The following is a 17,025-nucleotide window of genomic DNA, read 5'->3' on the forward strand; positions in this document are numbered from 1 at the left end:
TTGAACAATGAGAACACATGGACACAGGGAGGGGAGCACTACACACTAGGGTCTGTTGGGGGGAAATAGGGGAGGGACAGTGGGGGGTGGGGAGTTGAGGAGAGAGAGCATGGGGAGAAATGCTAGATATAGGTGAAGGGGAGGAAGGCAGCAAATCACACTGCCACGTATGCACCTATGCAACAGTCTTGCATGTTCTTCACATGTACCCCAAAACCTAAAACACAAAAGAAAAAAAAAGATATTTGAAGAAAAAAAAAATAGAGAATCCAAATTCTTTCATCTAGGCTATGAGAATGATAATATGTATAGCTCAGATGTATTGTAAGGATTATATAAGAAAATGAACTTAATGAGCTAGCTAGCATAGTGATATGGACATGTAATATGAGTTCTATAAATGATTATTTTTATTTTAATTGGTGACTAAGGTACTTGTTCAAATTATAAAATCCCTGCTTTCCCCACCACTCTGCAATTGTAGCATTCTTGACATTTATATTTCCCCTGCCACACTGCAGTGGAGCATACCTAATTTTGAGGGACTTCTTGGCTCTTAGAGTGTCTTTAAAAATGAAATAGCTTATTTTCCCTTTTTAATCCTATAAAGCAACTTAAGTAAAAATAAAGTTCTTTGTCTCCCTACTTGTAAATGGGAGTTTACTAATTTCTTACAATTTTTTTGTGTGTAAGTGTATTACTGCATATGTTGAATATTATATGTTATTTACTTATGTAGATACCTATCCATTAAGAAAGCCACAATTTCAAACGCAATTCAATAGTGTAGACTACGAGTCAAAACTTGGTGATAACAACAATATTGTAACACCTTATTCATGTAAATATATTATTTAGATAATGGGTTTTGCGGGAAATGTTTCTGTTTCCTTTTAAGCCTTTGTATTCCTTTTTCAGCTCTTTCAGTCTCACATGGCAACGAAAACTACTTGTATGTCTTCACAAGGATCTGATGATGAACAGAGAGTGAGTATGTCCTTAAATAGATACCACATTGTACTCTAAATGCTTCTATGATTTTAAAATAACTGTTTGGAGTGTTCATAGACTCTTCTGATAAAGACTTCTGTTTGTACTTACTGTGAACGTGAATTAATTTTTCTGTTGATTCAAGTGAAAAGTCGATGATGGATTGAATAATTGAGTATCCATAATCTGACATTAAGGAAATATTTTTGTTTCTTTTCTGTTTTTTTTTTTTTTTAGACAGAGTCTTGCTCTCTTGCCCAGGCCAGAGCACAGTAGCGTGATCTTGGCTCACTGCAACCTCCGCCTCCCAGGTTCAAGCGATTCTCCTGCCTCCTGAGTAGCTGGGATTACAGGTGCCTGCCACCATGCCTGGCTAATTGTTTTTTTGTTTGTTTGTTTGTTTGTTTTGGATTTTTTTGTAGAGATGGGGTTTCACCATGTTGGCCAGGCTAGTTTTAAACTCCAGACCTCCGGTGATCCACCCACCTCAGCCTTCCAAAGTGCTAGGTTTACAGGCGTGAGTCACCGTGCCTGGCCTTGTTTCTTTTTTCATTCGTTATTTGTTTGTTTTTGTTTCTTTAGACAGAGTGTTGCTCTGTTGCCCAGGCTGGAATGTAATGGTGTGATCTTAGCTTACTGCAACCTATGCCTCCCAGGTTCAAGCAATTCTCATGCCTCAGCCTCCCAAGTAGGTGGGATTACAGGCATGCTCCATCACAGCTGACTAATTTTTGTATTTTTAGTAGAGGCAGAGTTTCTCCATGTTGGCTAGGCTGGTCTGGAACTCCTGGCCTCAAGTGATCTGCCTGCTTCGGCCTCCCAAAGTGCTAGGATTACAGGTAGAACCACCATGCCCGGCTGTGATTTGTTGTTTGAGCACACTGCAGAACATGGTGGGTGCATAGAACTCCTGTGAATGGTAGCGTTTAGGGAGCCCTTGGGTGGTCCTGCCAGAAGCCTCCCTAATGCAAGATTAGACCTGATGCTTATAAGGGCCTGCAGGTATGGCTTTGGTAATTCATACTGAAATTTGTGTTTAAAAAGAGGAAGTAAATGTAATTTGTTGAAAGAGATGAGTTTTAAACTTCAATTAGAAAGGAAATTACAAATACAAACATGGGTAATTCAACAAGTTGTTGTTTGTTTGTTTGTTTGTTTGTTTTTGAGACAGAGTCTCGCTCTGTTGCCTAGGCTGGAGTGCAGTGGCGTAGTCTCGGCTCATCCGACCTCTACCTTCCAGTTCAAGCATTTCTCGTGCCTCAGCCTCCTGAATAGCTATGATCATAGGCATGTGCCACCACACTCGGCTAACTTTTGTATTGTTATCAGAGACTGGGTCTTGCTCATGTTGGACAGGCTGATCTTGAACTCCTGACCTCAAGTGATCCACCTGCCTCAGCCTCCCAAAGCGCTGGGATTACAGGGATGAGCCACCATGCCTGGCCAGTAATTCAATAAGATTAAATAATTTCCTTTAGTTCTGTGCTCCAATAACTGTAGTCTCTCTTCTTGTTTTTCCCCCTTTCTCCTTATATCAACGATATTGATAAATTTTAATTTGACAAACTACCCTCCTTTTAATGTTTTTCTCTCACTGTACTAACAGTCTATTCCATCTTCCTCATAGACTTTTTGAATTGTGTTTAATCCTCCAGAGACTACTGTCGGAGTCACTAGTAATCTTCAGTGACAAGTCCATCCAGTGGCTATTGCTTACTTTCTTTTTCCCTGGCCCCTCTTCTGTGTTACATCATGGGGACCACACATTCATTTTTGAAATGCTTCTTTTTTCAGTTACATTAAAATCCTGTCATTGTAGAACTATAAGGGATCCTAGAGGCCATTTAGTTCAACTGTTATATAATAAGCATATGCCTGTCAGATAACAACTTTAACAAGTTATGAAATTCTTATCATCTTGAATACTTGCATGAGGAGGAAGCCTAGTGCTTCTTCACGATCTTTAAAAAAATATGAAGACAACATGCCTACATGACTAAAAAGAATTCAAATGGCACAAAAGAGAATATAGTATACTAGTTTTCTGTTGCTTCATAACAATTTGTCACAAATTTAGCTGCTTAAAACAGTATCTGCTTGTTAGCTCACAATTCTGTAGGTCGAAGGTCAGGCATGGCCCATCTGCCTTCTCTGCTCTGGATTTCACGCTCAAGGAGTCAGCTGCTGGATTCTTATCTGGAGGCTTTCCTTCCATACTCTTCCCGGTTGTTGGCAGACTTCAGTTCACTGCTGGCTGGGGGTTGTCAGCTCCTAGAGACCATTCCGTTCTGAAAGCCAGCAAGGGAGAACTGGCAGATGGAGTTCCCTTCATGCTTCAGGTTTTTGACAAGGAAGTGCCTAGGCCCTGTTATGGATTTACCTCATGGCTGGGCATGGTGTCTCACACCTGTAATCCTAGCTCTTTGGGAGGCCAAGGAGAGTGGATCACCTGAGGTCGAGAGTTTGAGACTAGCCTGGCCAACATGGTGAAACCTTGTCTCTACTAAAAATACAAAAATTACTTGGGCATGGTGGTGTGTGCCTGTAATCTCAGCTACTCGAGAGGCTGAGGCAGGAGAATCGCTTGAACACAGGAGGCGGAGGTTGCAGTGAGTCAAGACCACACATTGCACTCCAGTCTGGGCAACAGAGCAAAAACTCTGCCTCAAAAAAAAGGATTTACCTCATTGAGGGGTCAGGCCCACCCAGGATACTTTCCATTTCTAAGGTTGACTGGTTTGGACCTTAATCACATCTGTAAAATCTCTTCTCAGCGACACCTAGGTTAGCATTTGAAATAAGTCGGAGAAAGTTCATGTGCACCAGGGGCATCAGTGTTAGGGGCGGTCTCAGAATTCTGCCTGCTATATACAATAAAAAGCAATTCCCTCTCACCCCAACCTGTAAGTCCACTGCTAACTGGTAACCACTCTCAATAGTCTGTTATTACCCTTCAAGACATTTATATCTGCATTTATATCTATATAAGAATATATGATTATGTAAAAAATGTACATAATGCATATTTTTAAAAACTCAAATCCCAGTAAATAAATCACTATTGGGACACCTAGCTAGTCATCCATGTTGTAACATGTATCAGTAGTTTAGTATACTACAATTTGTCTGTCTATTCACCACTTGTTGGATATTTGGGATGGTTCCAGTTTTTGATCATTGGGAATAAAACTGCTGTGAACATTGATGCATAAGTTCTTGTGTGGAGTTTTTTTATAGATGCTTTTTATCAAGTTCACGAGAGTTCTGTTCTGTAGGTTTTATGTACTATCTTTGTCTTGGTATCAGAGTAACACTAGCTTTATAAAATGTATTGGGAATAAATGTTCCCTTTTCCATTTTCTTTTCTTTTCTTTTTTTCTTTTTGAGATAGAGTTTCACTCTTGTTGCCCAGGCTGGAGTACAATGGTGAAATCTCGGCTCACTGCATCTTCTGCCTCCTGGGTTCAAGTGATTCTCCTGCCTCAGCCTCTGGAGTAGCTGGGATTACAGGCATGTGCCACCACTCCTGGCTAATTTTATACTTTTTATATAGATGGGGTTTCTCCATGTTGGTCGGGCTGATCTCAAACTTGAGACCTCAGGTGATCCACCCACCTCAGCCTCACAAATTTCTGGGATTACAAGTGTGAGCTACCACGCCTGGCCTCCTTTTACATTTCCTGAAAGAGATTGTATAGAATTGCTGTTAATTCTTTAAATACTTGGCAGGATTCTTGAATGAAATTATCAGGGCTTGAAAATTTATGTTTTGGGAGTTTTAAAGTTGCAAATTTAAATTTCCTCAGTAGTTACCAGGCTGTTTATATTATTTCTTACTGGGTGAGTTGTGGTAATTTGTGGTTTTTGAGGAATTGATTCATTCCTTCCAAGTTGTCAAATTGATGTGAATAGGGTTGACTATAGTATTCCCTTATTATCCTTTCGATGTCTTCAGGATCTATAGTGGTATCTCTATTTCATTCATGATACTGGTAATTTGTGTGTCTGCTTCTGTCAATCTTGCTAGTAGTTTGTCAATTTAATCCATCTTTTTAAAGAACCAGCTTTTCATTTCATTGACTTCTATTGTTTTTGTTTTCAATATCATTGATTTCTGATCTTTATTCTTAAGAATTATTTCCTTCTATATTTTCCTCTTCTATTTTGCTTGCTTTGGGTTTATTTTGCCCTTTTTCTGTTCTGCGTTCTCAAAGGAGGAGCTTGGATGCTTGATTTGAAATTTTCTCCTTTCTAATATGTGCTTTTTTTTTTTTTGCCTGATAATTCTTTATTAATTTAAATATAACTTGACTGCAGCAATAGTTCTATAACATGGTGTAAATTAAAGATCAAAGTCTATGCATATTGTATCAGAGACTTGGCTTGAAAAATAAAAAATGACTAAGTATATTCACAAGGGTAATCCATGCTGTATGGTAATTCTAGGTGATGAAGAAAAAAATGAATTTTCCTCTAAGCACAGCTTTAGTTTTGTTCCACAGATTTTGATATGTTTTATTTTCACTTTTATTAGGGTTCAGGTGATTCTCCTGCCTCAGCCTCCCGAGTAGCTAGGACTACAGGTGCATGCCACAACGCCTGGCTAATTTTTTGTATTTTTAGTAGAGATGGGTTTCAATGTGTTAGCCAGGGTAGTCTCCATCTACTGACCTCGTGATATGCCCACTTCGGCCTCCCAAAGTTCTGTGATTACAGCTGTAAGCCACTGCGCCCGGCCTCATTTGATACTCAACAGATTTTCAGACCTTTCTTTTTTGAGATAGAGTTCTACTCTTGTTGCCCAGGCTGGAGTGCAGTGGGGCGATCTTGGCTCACTGCAGCCTCTGCCTCCTGGGTTCAAGTGATTTTCCTGCCTCACCTCCTGAGTAGCTAGGATTACAGGCATGCGCCAGAATAATTTCTTTTGTATTTTTAATAGAGACAGGGTTTCTCCATGTTGGTCAGGGTGGTCTTGAACTCCCAACCTCAGGTGATCCACCCACCTCAGCCTCCCGCTGTGCTGGGATTATAGGCGTGAGCCACCTGGCCCTTTTCAGACTTTTTTTTTTTTTTTTGATAGAAAGAGGATATTAAAACTCATCGAAGTTTAATGTCTTGCTCAAGGAATCACAGCTGGTGATCATGATATCTGCTCTGTGCCATATTGTCTCTGCCATTATCTCCACCATGACCCCATTAGGAATTGCATCTGTTCTATGATTCAGGTGATCCTGACGGTATAGTTTGTTATTGCTGACTGAGATAGTGCATCTTGAAGTAGTGTTAAGTACAGTCTACTGACTGCCTTTTCCTATCCCGAAAAACACAGCCATAATCTTCCACTTTTTCAGTTATCCTTACCTTTATTTTAACGTTGTGTCTAAATCTTTGCAATTCCTGTCTGAGTTTGTCATTTCCTGTTTTTTAGCTACAATGCTTCTGAACTCTTTTTTTCTCTTTCCTTCTCAGATATTCTTCAGTGAGGATAACTTTTGTATCTCAGAGGCTTCCCTCATTAGTATACTTTCTGTCTTGAAGTTGTGATTCTTAATTTTCTTTCATGTCCCAGTAATTACAACCTCCGCGCCTTTGGATATTCCCATCTCTTCATCTGGAGATCCTATAATTGTTGTATAATGAAAGACTCAGTTCCCATGCCACTTCCTCTGAAGCTTTCCCACAGAACCGCAGCCCCCAACGCTAGGGATACTGCTTATTTGGCATTTGGTCATATGCTACCTTGCGGTACCTCCTAATTTATGGTTTTGCATTGTTAACCTTTTGCATCTAGTAAGCTCTGCATTTTTTCATCCTTAATTAAATGATCTGTCTTCAGGAAGAGCAACTTGTGTTATTCTTAGTATCCTCCATAGCCATACTCATACATCTTTGAGGACAGGTGTTGATTATTTTTTGTATGGAAAGTACATAATCTTGGACAATTTTATTCTTGTTGAATGTTAAATGAATAAATTATAAATGACTGCAGCCAGCCAGGAGCTTTTTGTTCATCTACATGTATGTTCTAATGAAACCCCAACTTCCCTAGGCTGTAACACTGATAGTGTCATGCTTTTCAGATATTCCCAGACTGATTCTCATTATAACGTGGTCCCAAACTCTCTTTGGACTGATTGATTGATTGATATATTTTGGTGTGTGGGAGAAAAGGAGAAAGATGCTCTTAAATTTTTATAATCTACTACAGGATAGATTCCTCTCTTCAAGAATACATATTGGACCCTTGTTTTCAACCATGTTAATCTAATTTGTCTCTGCTTTAGATTTTGAGCATTTCTACTATAAAATGCTTGATGCTGAAAGTTTTTGTAATGAGAACTTTAATTCTTACATTTTCTTCCGATTATATCTGTAAAGTTGATTTAGATAATGCTTTATTTAGAAAATTTAACACTTTGTAGAATTTATGTCTACTACAAATATTTTAAATTCTGATGTTAAATATGATAAAAACGAATATCGTGATTTAGTAGCTTGGGATATAGCACTTATACTTTGTTGGTATTACTTTTAGTAAATAGGCTACTGGTCTGTGCCAGGTAGGATGGGCTCCCCGACCCCTCTACACTAGCTTCATCAGCTTAGGATCACATGACCAAGGAGCTTACCAAAAATAAGGTAGAAGTGTGTCTATTTTCTCTGATTTCCTTCACGTTCCTCCCTTAAGAATCAGATCAAGTTTATCCTGCCCTCTGTGTGGTCCATTTTTATGGGAATAGCAAGAAAGTCCTATTGTCTTAGAGTGCATGTTACATAGAAAGAGTTAATAAATTGTGAACTATTAGGTAGGGAGTATATTGAGAGATACCTTGAATGTTTTGTGAGTAGTCTGTATCCCAGTTTCTTCATGGACAAATAGAAGCTGTGCATGGTGAAATTTTTCCTTAGCTGCATATATACTATTTGGCAGGAATATCACTTTGAGCTCTAAATTAGGCCAGAATTACTCAGATGATTTTTAAAAATTAAAATAAAAAGCTGCCTTTGTTATAAAAGACCTTCATTTTAAGAGAAATGGTTTGGCTGGACATGGTGGCTCACACCTGTAATCCCAGGACTTTGGGAGGCCAAAGCGGGTGGATCACCTGAGGTCAGGAGTTCGAGACCAGCCTGGCCAACATGGTGAAACCCCTTCTCTACTAAAAATACAAAAATTAGCTGGGCATTATAGCACATGTCTGTAATTCCAGCTACTTGGGAGGCTGAGGCAGGAGAATCACTTGAACATGGGAGGCAGAGGTTGCAGTGAGCAGAGATTGCGCCACTGCACACTCCAGCCTGGGCAACAAGAGTGAAACTCCATCAAAAAAAAAAAAAAAAAAAAAAGAGGAATGGTTGACTAAGGTAGTTCTATGTGTAGATGAGAAATGTTCCCATTGACAATTTAGTGGCTAGTTCTGCTCAACCTGAGTCAGGGCCTCAGAAACAGACATTGAACTTTTCCTTATTTCCAGCATAATCTTAAGGTTTTTTTTCCCATTTACACTGCATGAAATCTACTTTATAGAAAGTCCTTTTGTCCTTTTATACAAGTATAGATACCCCCAGTCAGGTTAGTCAGTGGGTGACTTTCCTAACACCTAGTGAGATCCTGGGAATCAAGGAAGTCAGAGTTTCCCTAGGGGTGAACACAGGTAGGTAGTTTTGATTTAGGGTAATCTGGGTGGGGAATCAGGGAAGGGGAGGGCTGCAAAAAGGAGGTGGGAAAAAACTTTGCCTGTTTCAAGGTTTCTCTAGAACAGTTTTTCTCAACCTTTTTTTTCATTATTGCCCTCTTAGGAGAAAAATTAAATTTAAAGAAAATGTAATTAATAACATATTTAATTTTTATTAAATTGATTAGCCCAAGTAATTAATTTAACTTTAAGTTCTCCCTAATTGGAGGAATCCAGTACTAAAGAATAAACATTTTTCAGGTAAGCTTGAGCTTTGGTGAGGGACACCAATCATTCATTCATTCATTCATTCATTTATTTTTGTCCTCCCAAGAACCAATTTCTGCTTTGTTTATGGGGAGAGAGAATACAGGTACTGCCCCCATTGAGAATGCATGATCTGTAGTTAACCATTCTAGAAATAGGGCAACTTCCTTCTTAGTCTGCTACTAGATTTGAAAACAGTCTAAGACTGTAAATACTCTGTACATTATAGCGTAAATGAGGCATTTGGGAACCTGCTCAGGAGATTAGCTGTAATACTGTTTCTGTGGAAACTGTATTCTTAATCCATGCAGCTTACTAATATGAATTTTTGGAAAATACAAATTATTTGTGTGATTATGGTTTATACTACCTTTACATAAATAGAATGAAAGCTTTTTACAAAAGCTCAATATTGTGCTAAGTAGTAAAGATAGAGATGGGCACGGGTTAGTGGAGAAGAGCTAGCTAGACATTTTAGACAGGAAGAAGATTCACTGTCTCACACTGTTGATATGCTCAACCTTAACATGAGTAGCCTTTCAGTTCTGAGTTACCATTCATGAAGGAAACAGCTTTAAATTTTTCCTTAGAGCAAATATTTTTTTAATGAAAGGGAACTTTTTAGCTATTATTTTCAACTTCCTTGGATATATTTTTGTTTTTAGTGGTCTAGTAATCTCTAAAGATCTGGGTTTTTTTGTTTTTGTTTTTGTTTTTTTGTTTTGTTTTGTTTTTGTTTTTAAGAGATGGGGTTTCACCTTGTTGGTCAGGGTGGTTTCGAACTCCTGACCTCAGGTGATCCACCCACCTCAGCCTCCCAAAGTGCTGGGATTACAGGTGTGAGCCACCATGCCGGGCCATCTCTAAAGATCTTTGCAGGTAATAAAGTAGTCAAGATATATTTTTCTGTGGACTTGTCCTTTGTGGCTGTAACTATGTTTACTACGGTAATTAAATGCTACCAGTTGCTGAAGTGCATTAACCATGGCAGGTACTTCCCAGCCCATGAGCTGAGTGAGTACTGCTATCTCCAGTTTTTTGGATGAGATGCAACTTTGTCAGACACGCTTGCACAAAATATCTCTTGTTTCTTCCATGTTGTCTTTGTACCTCCTTGCCCCAGATCTCATTCTGGGCTTTGGCAGTTCTTAATGTTGCAGCATCTGTTGCTACTATAAACAGTTAATTCTAACAGCCTTCTTAACATACATTTATAATGACGTCATGTTAACTCTTCTTCGTGACATGGGTCATTGAGAGAATTTCTAGGGGCTCTCTGTTTTGATAGAAGATAGGCTGCTTGTCATATAGTAACAGAGATTCTGTTGTATAGCAAAGAATTATAGTTTCCATGTAACTCTGAAGGCCAAAGAACCTATTACAGCATTACAAGTTGAACAGTTGGAGAAAATATTTTAATTTTGTTTTGTATTTGCATATTTTGCTATATATTTTCTTTTTGTTGATTACAAAAATATACATATATGTCAGGCGTGGTGGCTCACACCTGTAATCCCAGCACTTTGGGAGGCAGAGGCCGATGGATCACTAGGTCAGGAGAACGAGACCATCCTGGCTAACATGGTGAAACCCCATCTTTACTAAAAATACAAAAAATTAGTTGGGTGTGGTGGCACGGGCCTGTAGTCCCATGTACTCAGGAGGCTGAGGCAGAAGAATCACTTGAACCCAGGAGGTGGAGGTTGCAGTGAGCCGATAGTGCCACTGCATTCCAGCCTGGGTGACAGAACGAGATTCCGTCTCAAAAATAAAAATTATACATATATTATTTAGTTCATCCGCAGATATTCTGATTCATTTTTGTTAGCTACACTTTCTCATTTACCTACCTTTTAGTCAGAAAATTTTGTTAAACTCTTATGAATTAACTTTTTAAATTCACGTACAATTTATATACAATAAATTTACCCTTTTTAGTATAAGATTCAATGGGTTTTGGTGAAGGCATACAGCTGTATAACCACCAGCTATATAGACTAGTTCCATAACCCCCCAAAATGCCCTTGTGGTGTTTGTAGTCAACCTCTTATCCTACCCTCTATCCTTATCCTATCCTCTGACAACCACTGTCCAGTTTTCTGCCCCTATTGTTTTGCCTTCCACAGTGTCAGTTGTATGGAATTATCATAGCCTTTGTGCTGGCTTCTTTCACTCACCTTTATCACTGAGTCATATACCATTGTATTGATGTGCCACAATTAGTTTATTCAACCTTTCTCCCTTTAAAAAGCATATGGGCTGATTCCAGTTTTTGGCAATTATGAACGAGACTACTGTATACCTTTACAGGTTTTTGTGTGAATGTAAGTTTTCTTTTTTCTTTTTTGGAAATGGAGTTTCGCTTTTAATGCTCAGGCTGGAGTGCAGTTCCACGATAGCTCACTGCAACCTCTGCCTCCCGGGTCCAAGCTGTTCGCCTGCCTCAGCCTGCTAAGTAGCTGGGATTACAGGCATGCACAACCACACCTGGCTAATTTTTTGTATTTTTAGTAGAGACGGGGTTTCTCCGTGTTAGTTGGGCTGGTCTTGAACTCTTGACCTTAGGTGATCCACCCATCTCAGCCTCCCAAAGTGCTGGGATTACAGGTATGAACCACTGTGCCCAGCGGCTTTTCTTTTCTTTTTTCTTTTGAGATGGAGTCTCACTGTTGCCCAGGCTGGAGTGCAGTGACCTGATTTTGGCTCACTGCAACCTCTGCCTCCTGGGTTCAAGTGATTCTCCTGCCTCAGCCTCCTGAGTAGCTGAGACTACAGGCGTGCACCACCACACCTGGCTAATTTCTGTGTTTTTAATAGAGACGGGTTTTCACCATGTTGGCCAGGCTGGTCTCAAACTCCTGACCTCCAGTGATCCACCTGCCTTGGCCTCCCAAAGTGCTGGGATTACAGGTGTGAGCCACCATGCCCAGCCAAATGTTAAGTTTTCATTTCACTTGGGTCAGTATATAGGAGTAGGATTGCTGAGTGGTATAGTAAGTGTGGGTTTAACTTAAAAAAGAAACTGTCATACTGTTTTACAAGGTGGTTGTACCAGTTTATAGTCCTACCAGTGATGAGTGAGAGTCTGTGTTGCTTGCTCTGCATCCTTGCCAGTACTTGATATTGTTAGTTTTTTTTTGTTAGCCGTTCTGATAGGTATGTAGTGATATCTCACTGTGGTTTTAGTTTGCATTTCCCTAATGACTCACGATGTTGAGCATCTTGTCACGTGCTTATTGGCTATCTGTATATCTTTGGTCAAGTGTTGAGTCTTTTCCCAATTTTTAACTGGGTTATTGTCTAATTATTGAGTTGTATAAGTTTTAAATATATATATATATGTATATTTGTTGTTATTATATAAGTCCTTTATGAGACAGATGCAGATGATTTACAGGTGTTCTATAAAAGGATAAAAGACTGTCTTGTCTTTTCAGTCTCTTTTTTCTTTTTTTTGGGACATGATCTTCCTCTGTCTCCCAGGCTGGAGACATGGTCTTCCTCTGTCTCCCAGGTCTTCCTCTGTCTCCCTTGCCTCAGCCTCTTGAGTAGCTGGGACTACAGGTATGTGCCACCACATCTGGCTAATTTTTAAAATTTTTTTGTAGAGACTAGGTTTCACTATGTTGCCCAGCTGGTCTTGAACTCCTGAACTCAAGCCATCCACCTGTCTGGGCCTCCCAAAGTGCTGGGATTACAAGTGTGAGCCACTGTGCCCAGTTCAGTCTCTTAAGTACGTCTTTTGAACAGCAGAAGATTTTTATTTAAGTCCAGTTCGTCACTTTTTTTTTTTTTAAATGGATTGTGCTTCTGGTGTTGTAGCTAAAAAGTCTTTGCTTAACCCAAAGTCACAAAGATTTTATACTTCTAGAAGTTTTTAGGTCAGTGTTCCATTTTGAGTTATTTTTATGTATGGTACCAGGTATGAATCGAGGTTCTTTTTGCTTGTTTTAGCATATGGGCGTCCAATTGTTCCAGTCCTGTTTTTTGTTTTTGTTTTTTTTTAACTGTCCTTTCTCTATTGAGTTGCATTTGAACCTTTGTGAAAATCTCCTCCCTACTGCCACCTCAGTTACACTCTATCACATTATTTCTTTCCTTCACAGCACTTACACATTTTGTTTTCTTGTTTGACTCTCTCTCCTCACTATAATGTAAGCCCTTGGAGGGAAAGAACCTTTGTATGGTACAAAGGATGGGAAGGACATCCAGGCAGAGGGAATGGCTATTGTAAAGGGCCGGTGGGTGGAGCTTTGACATGTCTGAAACATGCTAGAGGAGGACATCAGTAGCAAGATGAAGCTGGAGAGTAGGTGGGGCCAGACCCTGTAGGGCCTTGGTGCAGCCGTGGTAACCAGAGGAGGCTATGACTGGGGACAAAAGGATTGCCTCAGAGTGGGAACAGGACATCATCAAAGCATGACAGTGTTTGTCAGTGTGGCTGAAAAATTAGTGAGAATTTTTAGTTAGTTATTACCTGTGTCTTATTCCACAGATTCCTAGAAAATTTTCCTAGAAAATTTTGCCCACTGCTATTCTTGGGTTTAAATGGGTCAAGCAGGCCAGTCGCAGTGGCTCATGCCTGTGATCCCAGCACTTTGGGAGGCGGAGGTGGGCGGATCACGAGGTCAGGAGTTCGAGACCAGCCTTGCCAATGTGGCGAAACCCCATCTTTCCTAAAAATACAAAAATTAGCCTGGCGTGGTGGCGAGTGACTGTAATCCCGGCTACTCAGGAGACTGAGGCAGGAGAATCACTTAAACCCAGGAGGCGGAGATTTCAGTAAGTCGAGATTGTGCCATTGCACTCTAGCCTGGGCAATAGAGCAAGACTCCATCGCAAACAAAACAAAATAAAACAGGTCAAGCCTTCCTTTATATATATTTGTGATTTTAGTCAGAATACAGAAATATTTGACTACTTTTATGTTGACTGAACGTTTTCTCAGAGGGGTTGTCTAGGAACCTTCTGTCATTAATGGATTCACCTTGTGTCCTAGAATCTGTAAATGGAGTAGTTGACTGCCACACACCTCCTGTCACTTTCCAGATCATCCTCCTCTGTTAGTAAGCTAACAGTTCTGACCAACACCCAGCTGTCAATACTGTCTGCTAACCACATGCCTTTGTTGCATTCATCTGAGACCCCCACCTCCCCTGGTGCCTGATGGTTTAGCTACTGGCTACCTATAATTCTGTAACATTAGACCTGTCAGAATTCTGGATGATTTCAGCATCTGCATAGATTATCCTTTTAGTCCCCACCTTTTCAGTTTTCAGCCCCTCTCCTTCTTATGCTCCCCTAAGCGAGTAAACACAGGGTAGAGGTGCCCATCCCTTGCTCATGCTACCTCCACCTTTCCTATCCTCTTTTCCTGCCTTATTTTTTTTTTAATTTCATTTATTGTCCTTTAGCAAGATGTACATTTTACTTAGATTTTTGTCTGTCTTTTCCTTACTGGAATAGGAGCTGTATAAGAGCAGAGATTTTTCTGTTTTTTAAGTTATGCATCCCCAGTACTTAGGACAGTTTCTGCAACATAGTAGGCACTCAATCCATAGCAGCTGATTAAATGCATTTTTGTAGATATTTGAGGAAGACCTGTGTTCTTTTTTCTTTGTTAAATTCACATGAGTAATAATATTAATAGATATCAAAAAAGAGAAGGAAATATTTATTCTCCCACCAAGAATCAGACTTTATAATGCTTGTTCATATCCAGAAATCATTTTTACTTGTAACTATATATTAGTCAACACAATCCTGTATTCTTTTACTGCTTAATGTCACATTACATTCATTTCTCTCAATTTTCATAATTATTGCTTCTAATCTTTGTAGTAGCAATTGCCCATTGTAATAATAATTCCCCCATTTCAATATATATAACTTTTTTCTTCTTTTTGACCATTTATTTATTTATTTTTTGAGATGGAGTCTTGGTCTGTTGCCAGACTGGAGTGCAGTGGCATGACCTCGGCTCACTGTAACCTCCGCCTCCTGGGTTGAAGCAATTCTCCTGCCTCAGCCTCCCAAGTAGCTGGGACTGTAGGTGCCCACCACCATGCCCAGCTAATTTTTGTATTTTAGTAGAGATGAGGTTTCACCATGTTGGCCAGGATGGTCTCGATCTCTTGACCTCGTGATCCACCCACCTCAGCCTCCCAAAGTGCTGCGATGACAGGCGTGAGCCACCTCGCCCAGCCGATTTATTTTTTTTCTGACTATAAAAATAAGATAATATTTTATAAACTGCAGCCTGATACTAGTAATATGGTATAATTATATTTAGCCTAAAAACTAAGCCTAACTGGCTTAATGAGTTAAGCTGAATCTTTAGTCAGTTGGTCTTATCAGTGTGGAACAATTCAGGTCTCAAGGAGCCAGTGGAAACTTCAAGACAAGTGAGAATTACCACTGGGCCATGTATATTTGTTTTTGATAATGTAAAATTTACCCGAATTATATGTTTGACTAAAGATTTGGGTGATTACATAGGAGCTGTTTGAGGGATCCAAGGTGTTCATAGGAACCTTAAGCTCAGTAGTTCCAAAATTGCATCAAACCTGTGCTGATTCCTCTCCTTTTCTCTTTCCTGCTTCACAGTGTCATCTACTCAGTGACCTTAGTTTGAGTCACTTGGACTTAGAATCATGAAGTCACTAAGTCATAAGGGACTACTGACCTCTCTGGCTGCTGCCCCCGGGACCCACGCTCCTCTTCAGCTGCGGGGAGCTGCCCATCACCAGGTCGCGGAAATTCTGGCGGGCTGGCCTCGGCGCGATGGCCCCCCCAAGGGAGCTGCCCCTGTCCGCTTCCTCGCAGCCATGAGGCGGGGGCTCCAGGTCCTCGCCAGGCCCCGGGGCCGGCGTCCGGGGTAGGGGCTGCACGTCGCGCCGCGAGTTCTTCCAGGGAGCCCTGGCGCTTAGGGGCGGCCTATGAGCAGCGGCCGGGGGCTCCCAGTCGCCAGGCTCGAGGCCCCGTCCAGGGTGCGCCTCCGGGACCGCTGCGTCGGGGAGCTGATCGCGCACCTCGGGTACGGCCGGGCCGTCGGGGGCCTCAGGCTCGGCGGTCACCTGGATTCGTGGCGGGTCCCCGGCTGGCGCGGGCGGCCCCGCACAGAACCTCTTCTTGAGGTGCACGTACTTGGCGCCGTCGGCGGGATCGACGCGCACCGTGGCCACTGCGTTCACTAGCTCCTTGAAGCGCGCGCGGGCGCGGGCGCGCTGCTCGGGTTCGCCGCCTAAGGCGTCCTTGAAGTGCTGCACCAGCTCGGCGTGCCGGGCCCGGCCCCCGCGCTCTGCCAGGAAGCGCAGCACCGCCTCGGGGCCCAGCGCCGCCTCCAGGCCCGGGTCCGCCTCCGGGCCCCGCTCCACCGACCCCTCCATCCTGGACCGCGCTGTTGCCCCGCCAGCGGGACGCTCAGCCCGGTCCCATCGCGGCGGGCTCCCAGAGGCCGGCTCCCGACGGCGATGGAGGCTGGCGAGCTCAGCTGGCCACCCGCCTCCACGTCTGCGGCCGAAGGGCTAGGCTACTGCCTCACTGGGCCGCGCCCGAGCGGACACGCCCCCCGCACCCCCACCCCAGGCCCACGCCACCAGGTCACGCCCACTTCCGTTCCCCGAGGTCTCGGCCACACCCACCTAGGCGGTCCCGCTCTAGGGTCCGCCCACTTCCGGCCTTGCAAGGCTGCAATCACTGCTCTGCAGTCCCCGCCTTCATTCCTCGCTCCCTCTTTCTGGAGTTGCGGCTCTCCTTCTGCCCGCCCCACACTGACGGTCAGTCCTCTAAGGCGTCTAGGGCAGCCCCTGTGAGGGGCTTGCTTCGCGCGCGCCAAACGCTCAGCGTGTTCCGTAGGGCGTCCGCCTCGACCCCGCCCCGCGTCCCCCCTTCCCGTCCCCCTCCTCCGGAGGCCGCCTTCTCGGTCCCGCCCTTGTCCCTTCACTGTCAACGAGGCGGTCCCACCCCGTGCCCCTCCCGTTAGTGCAGCCCTCCGGTTTTCCCGCCGCCGTCGCCAAGTGCCAGCAGCTCGGGGTCGGGCTGACACCGCCGCTTCGCCTCACCCCCGCCCGCGACCATGGCATCCTCCGAG

General features: G+C 42.4%; 1 protein-coding gene across 1 annotated transcript; it reads right to left on the minus strand.

The window, feature by feature from the left end:
* On the minus strand, nucleotides 1-16,321 carry LOC135272779 (ankyrin repeat domain-containing protein SOWAHC-like). Its single transcript, XM_064371429.1, has 2 exons — nucleotides 15,619-16,321; nucleotides 1-217 (listed from the first exon to the last, which is right to left on the minus strand). The coding sequence occupies exons 1-2, from the start codon at nucleotides 16,319-16,321 to the stop codon at nucleotides 156-158; spliced, it is 765 nt and encodes a 254-aa protein (XP_064227499.1). The 3' UTR covers nucleotides 1-155.
* Nucleotides 16,322-17,025: the final 704 nt, after the last annotated feature.

This window comes from Aotus nancymaae, unplaced genomic scaffold (assembly GCF_030222135.1).
Source record: "Aotus nancymaae isolate 86718 unplaced genomic scaffold, 86718_ANA_hifiasm-v0.15.2.pri h1tg000131l, whole genome shotgun sequence".
In the NCBI taxonomy this organism is placed as follows: Eukaryota; Metazoa; Chordata; class Mammalia; order Primates; family Aotidae; genus Aotus; species Aotus nancymaae.

Excerpts from the sequence above, each read along its gene's own strand:
- LOC135272779 (XM_064371429.1), bottom strand. The coding sequence starts at position 16,321 with ATGGAGGGGTCGGTGGAGCGGGGCCCGGAGGCGGACCCGGGCCTGGAG. Across the intron at positions 218-15,618 it reads CGGGGGCAGCAGCCAGAGAG|GTTTTGGGGTACATGTGAAG; the intron begins GTCAGTAGTCCC and ends TTTGTGTTTTAG.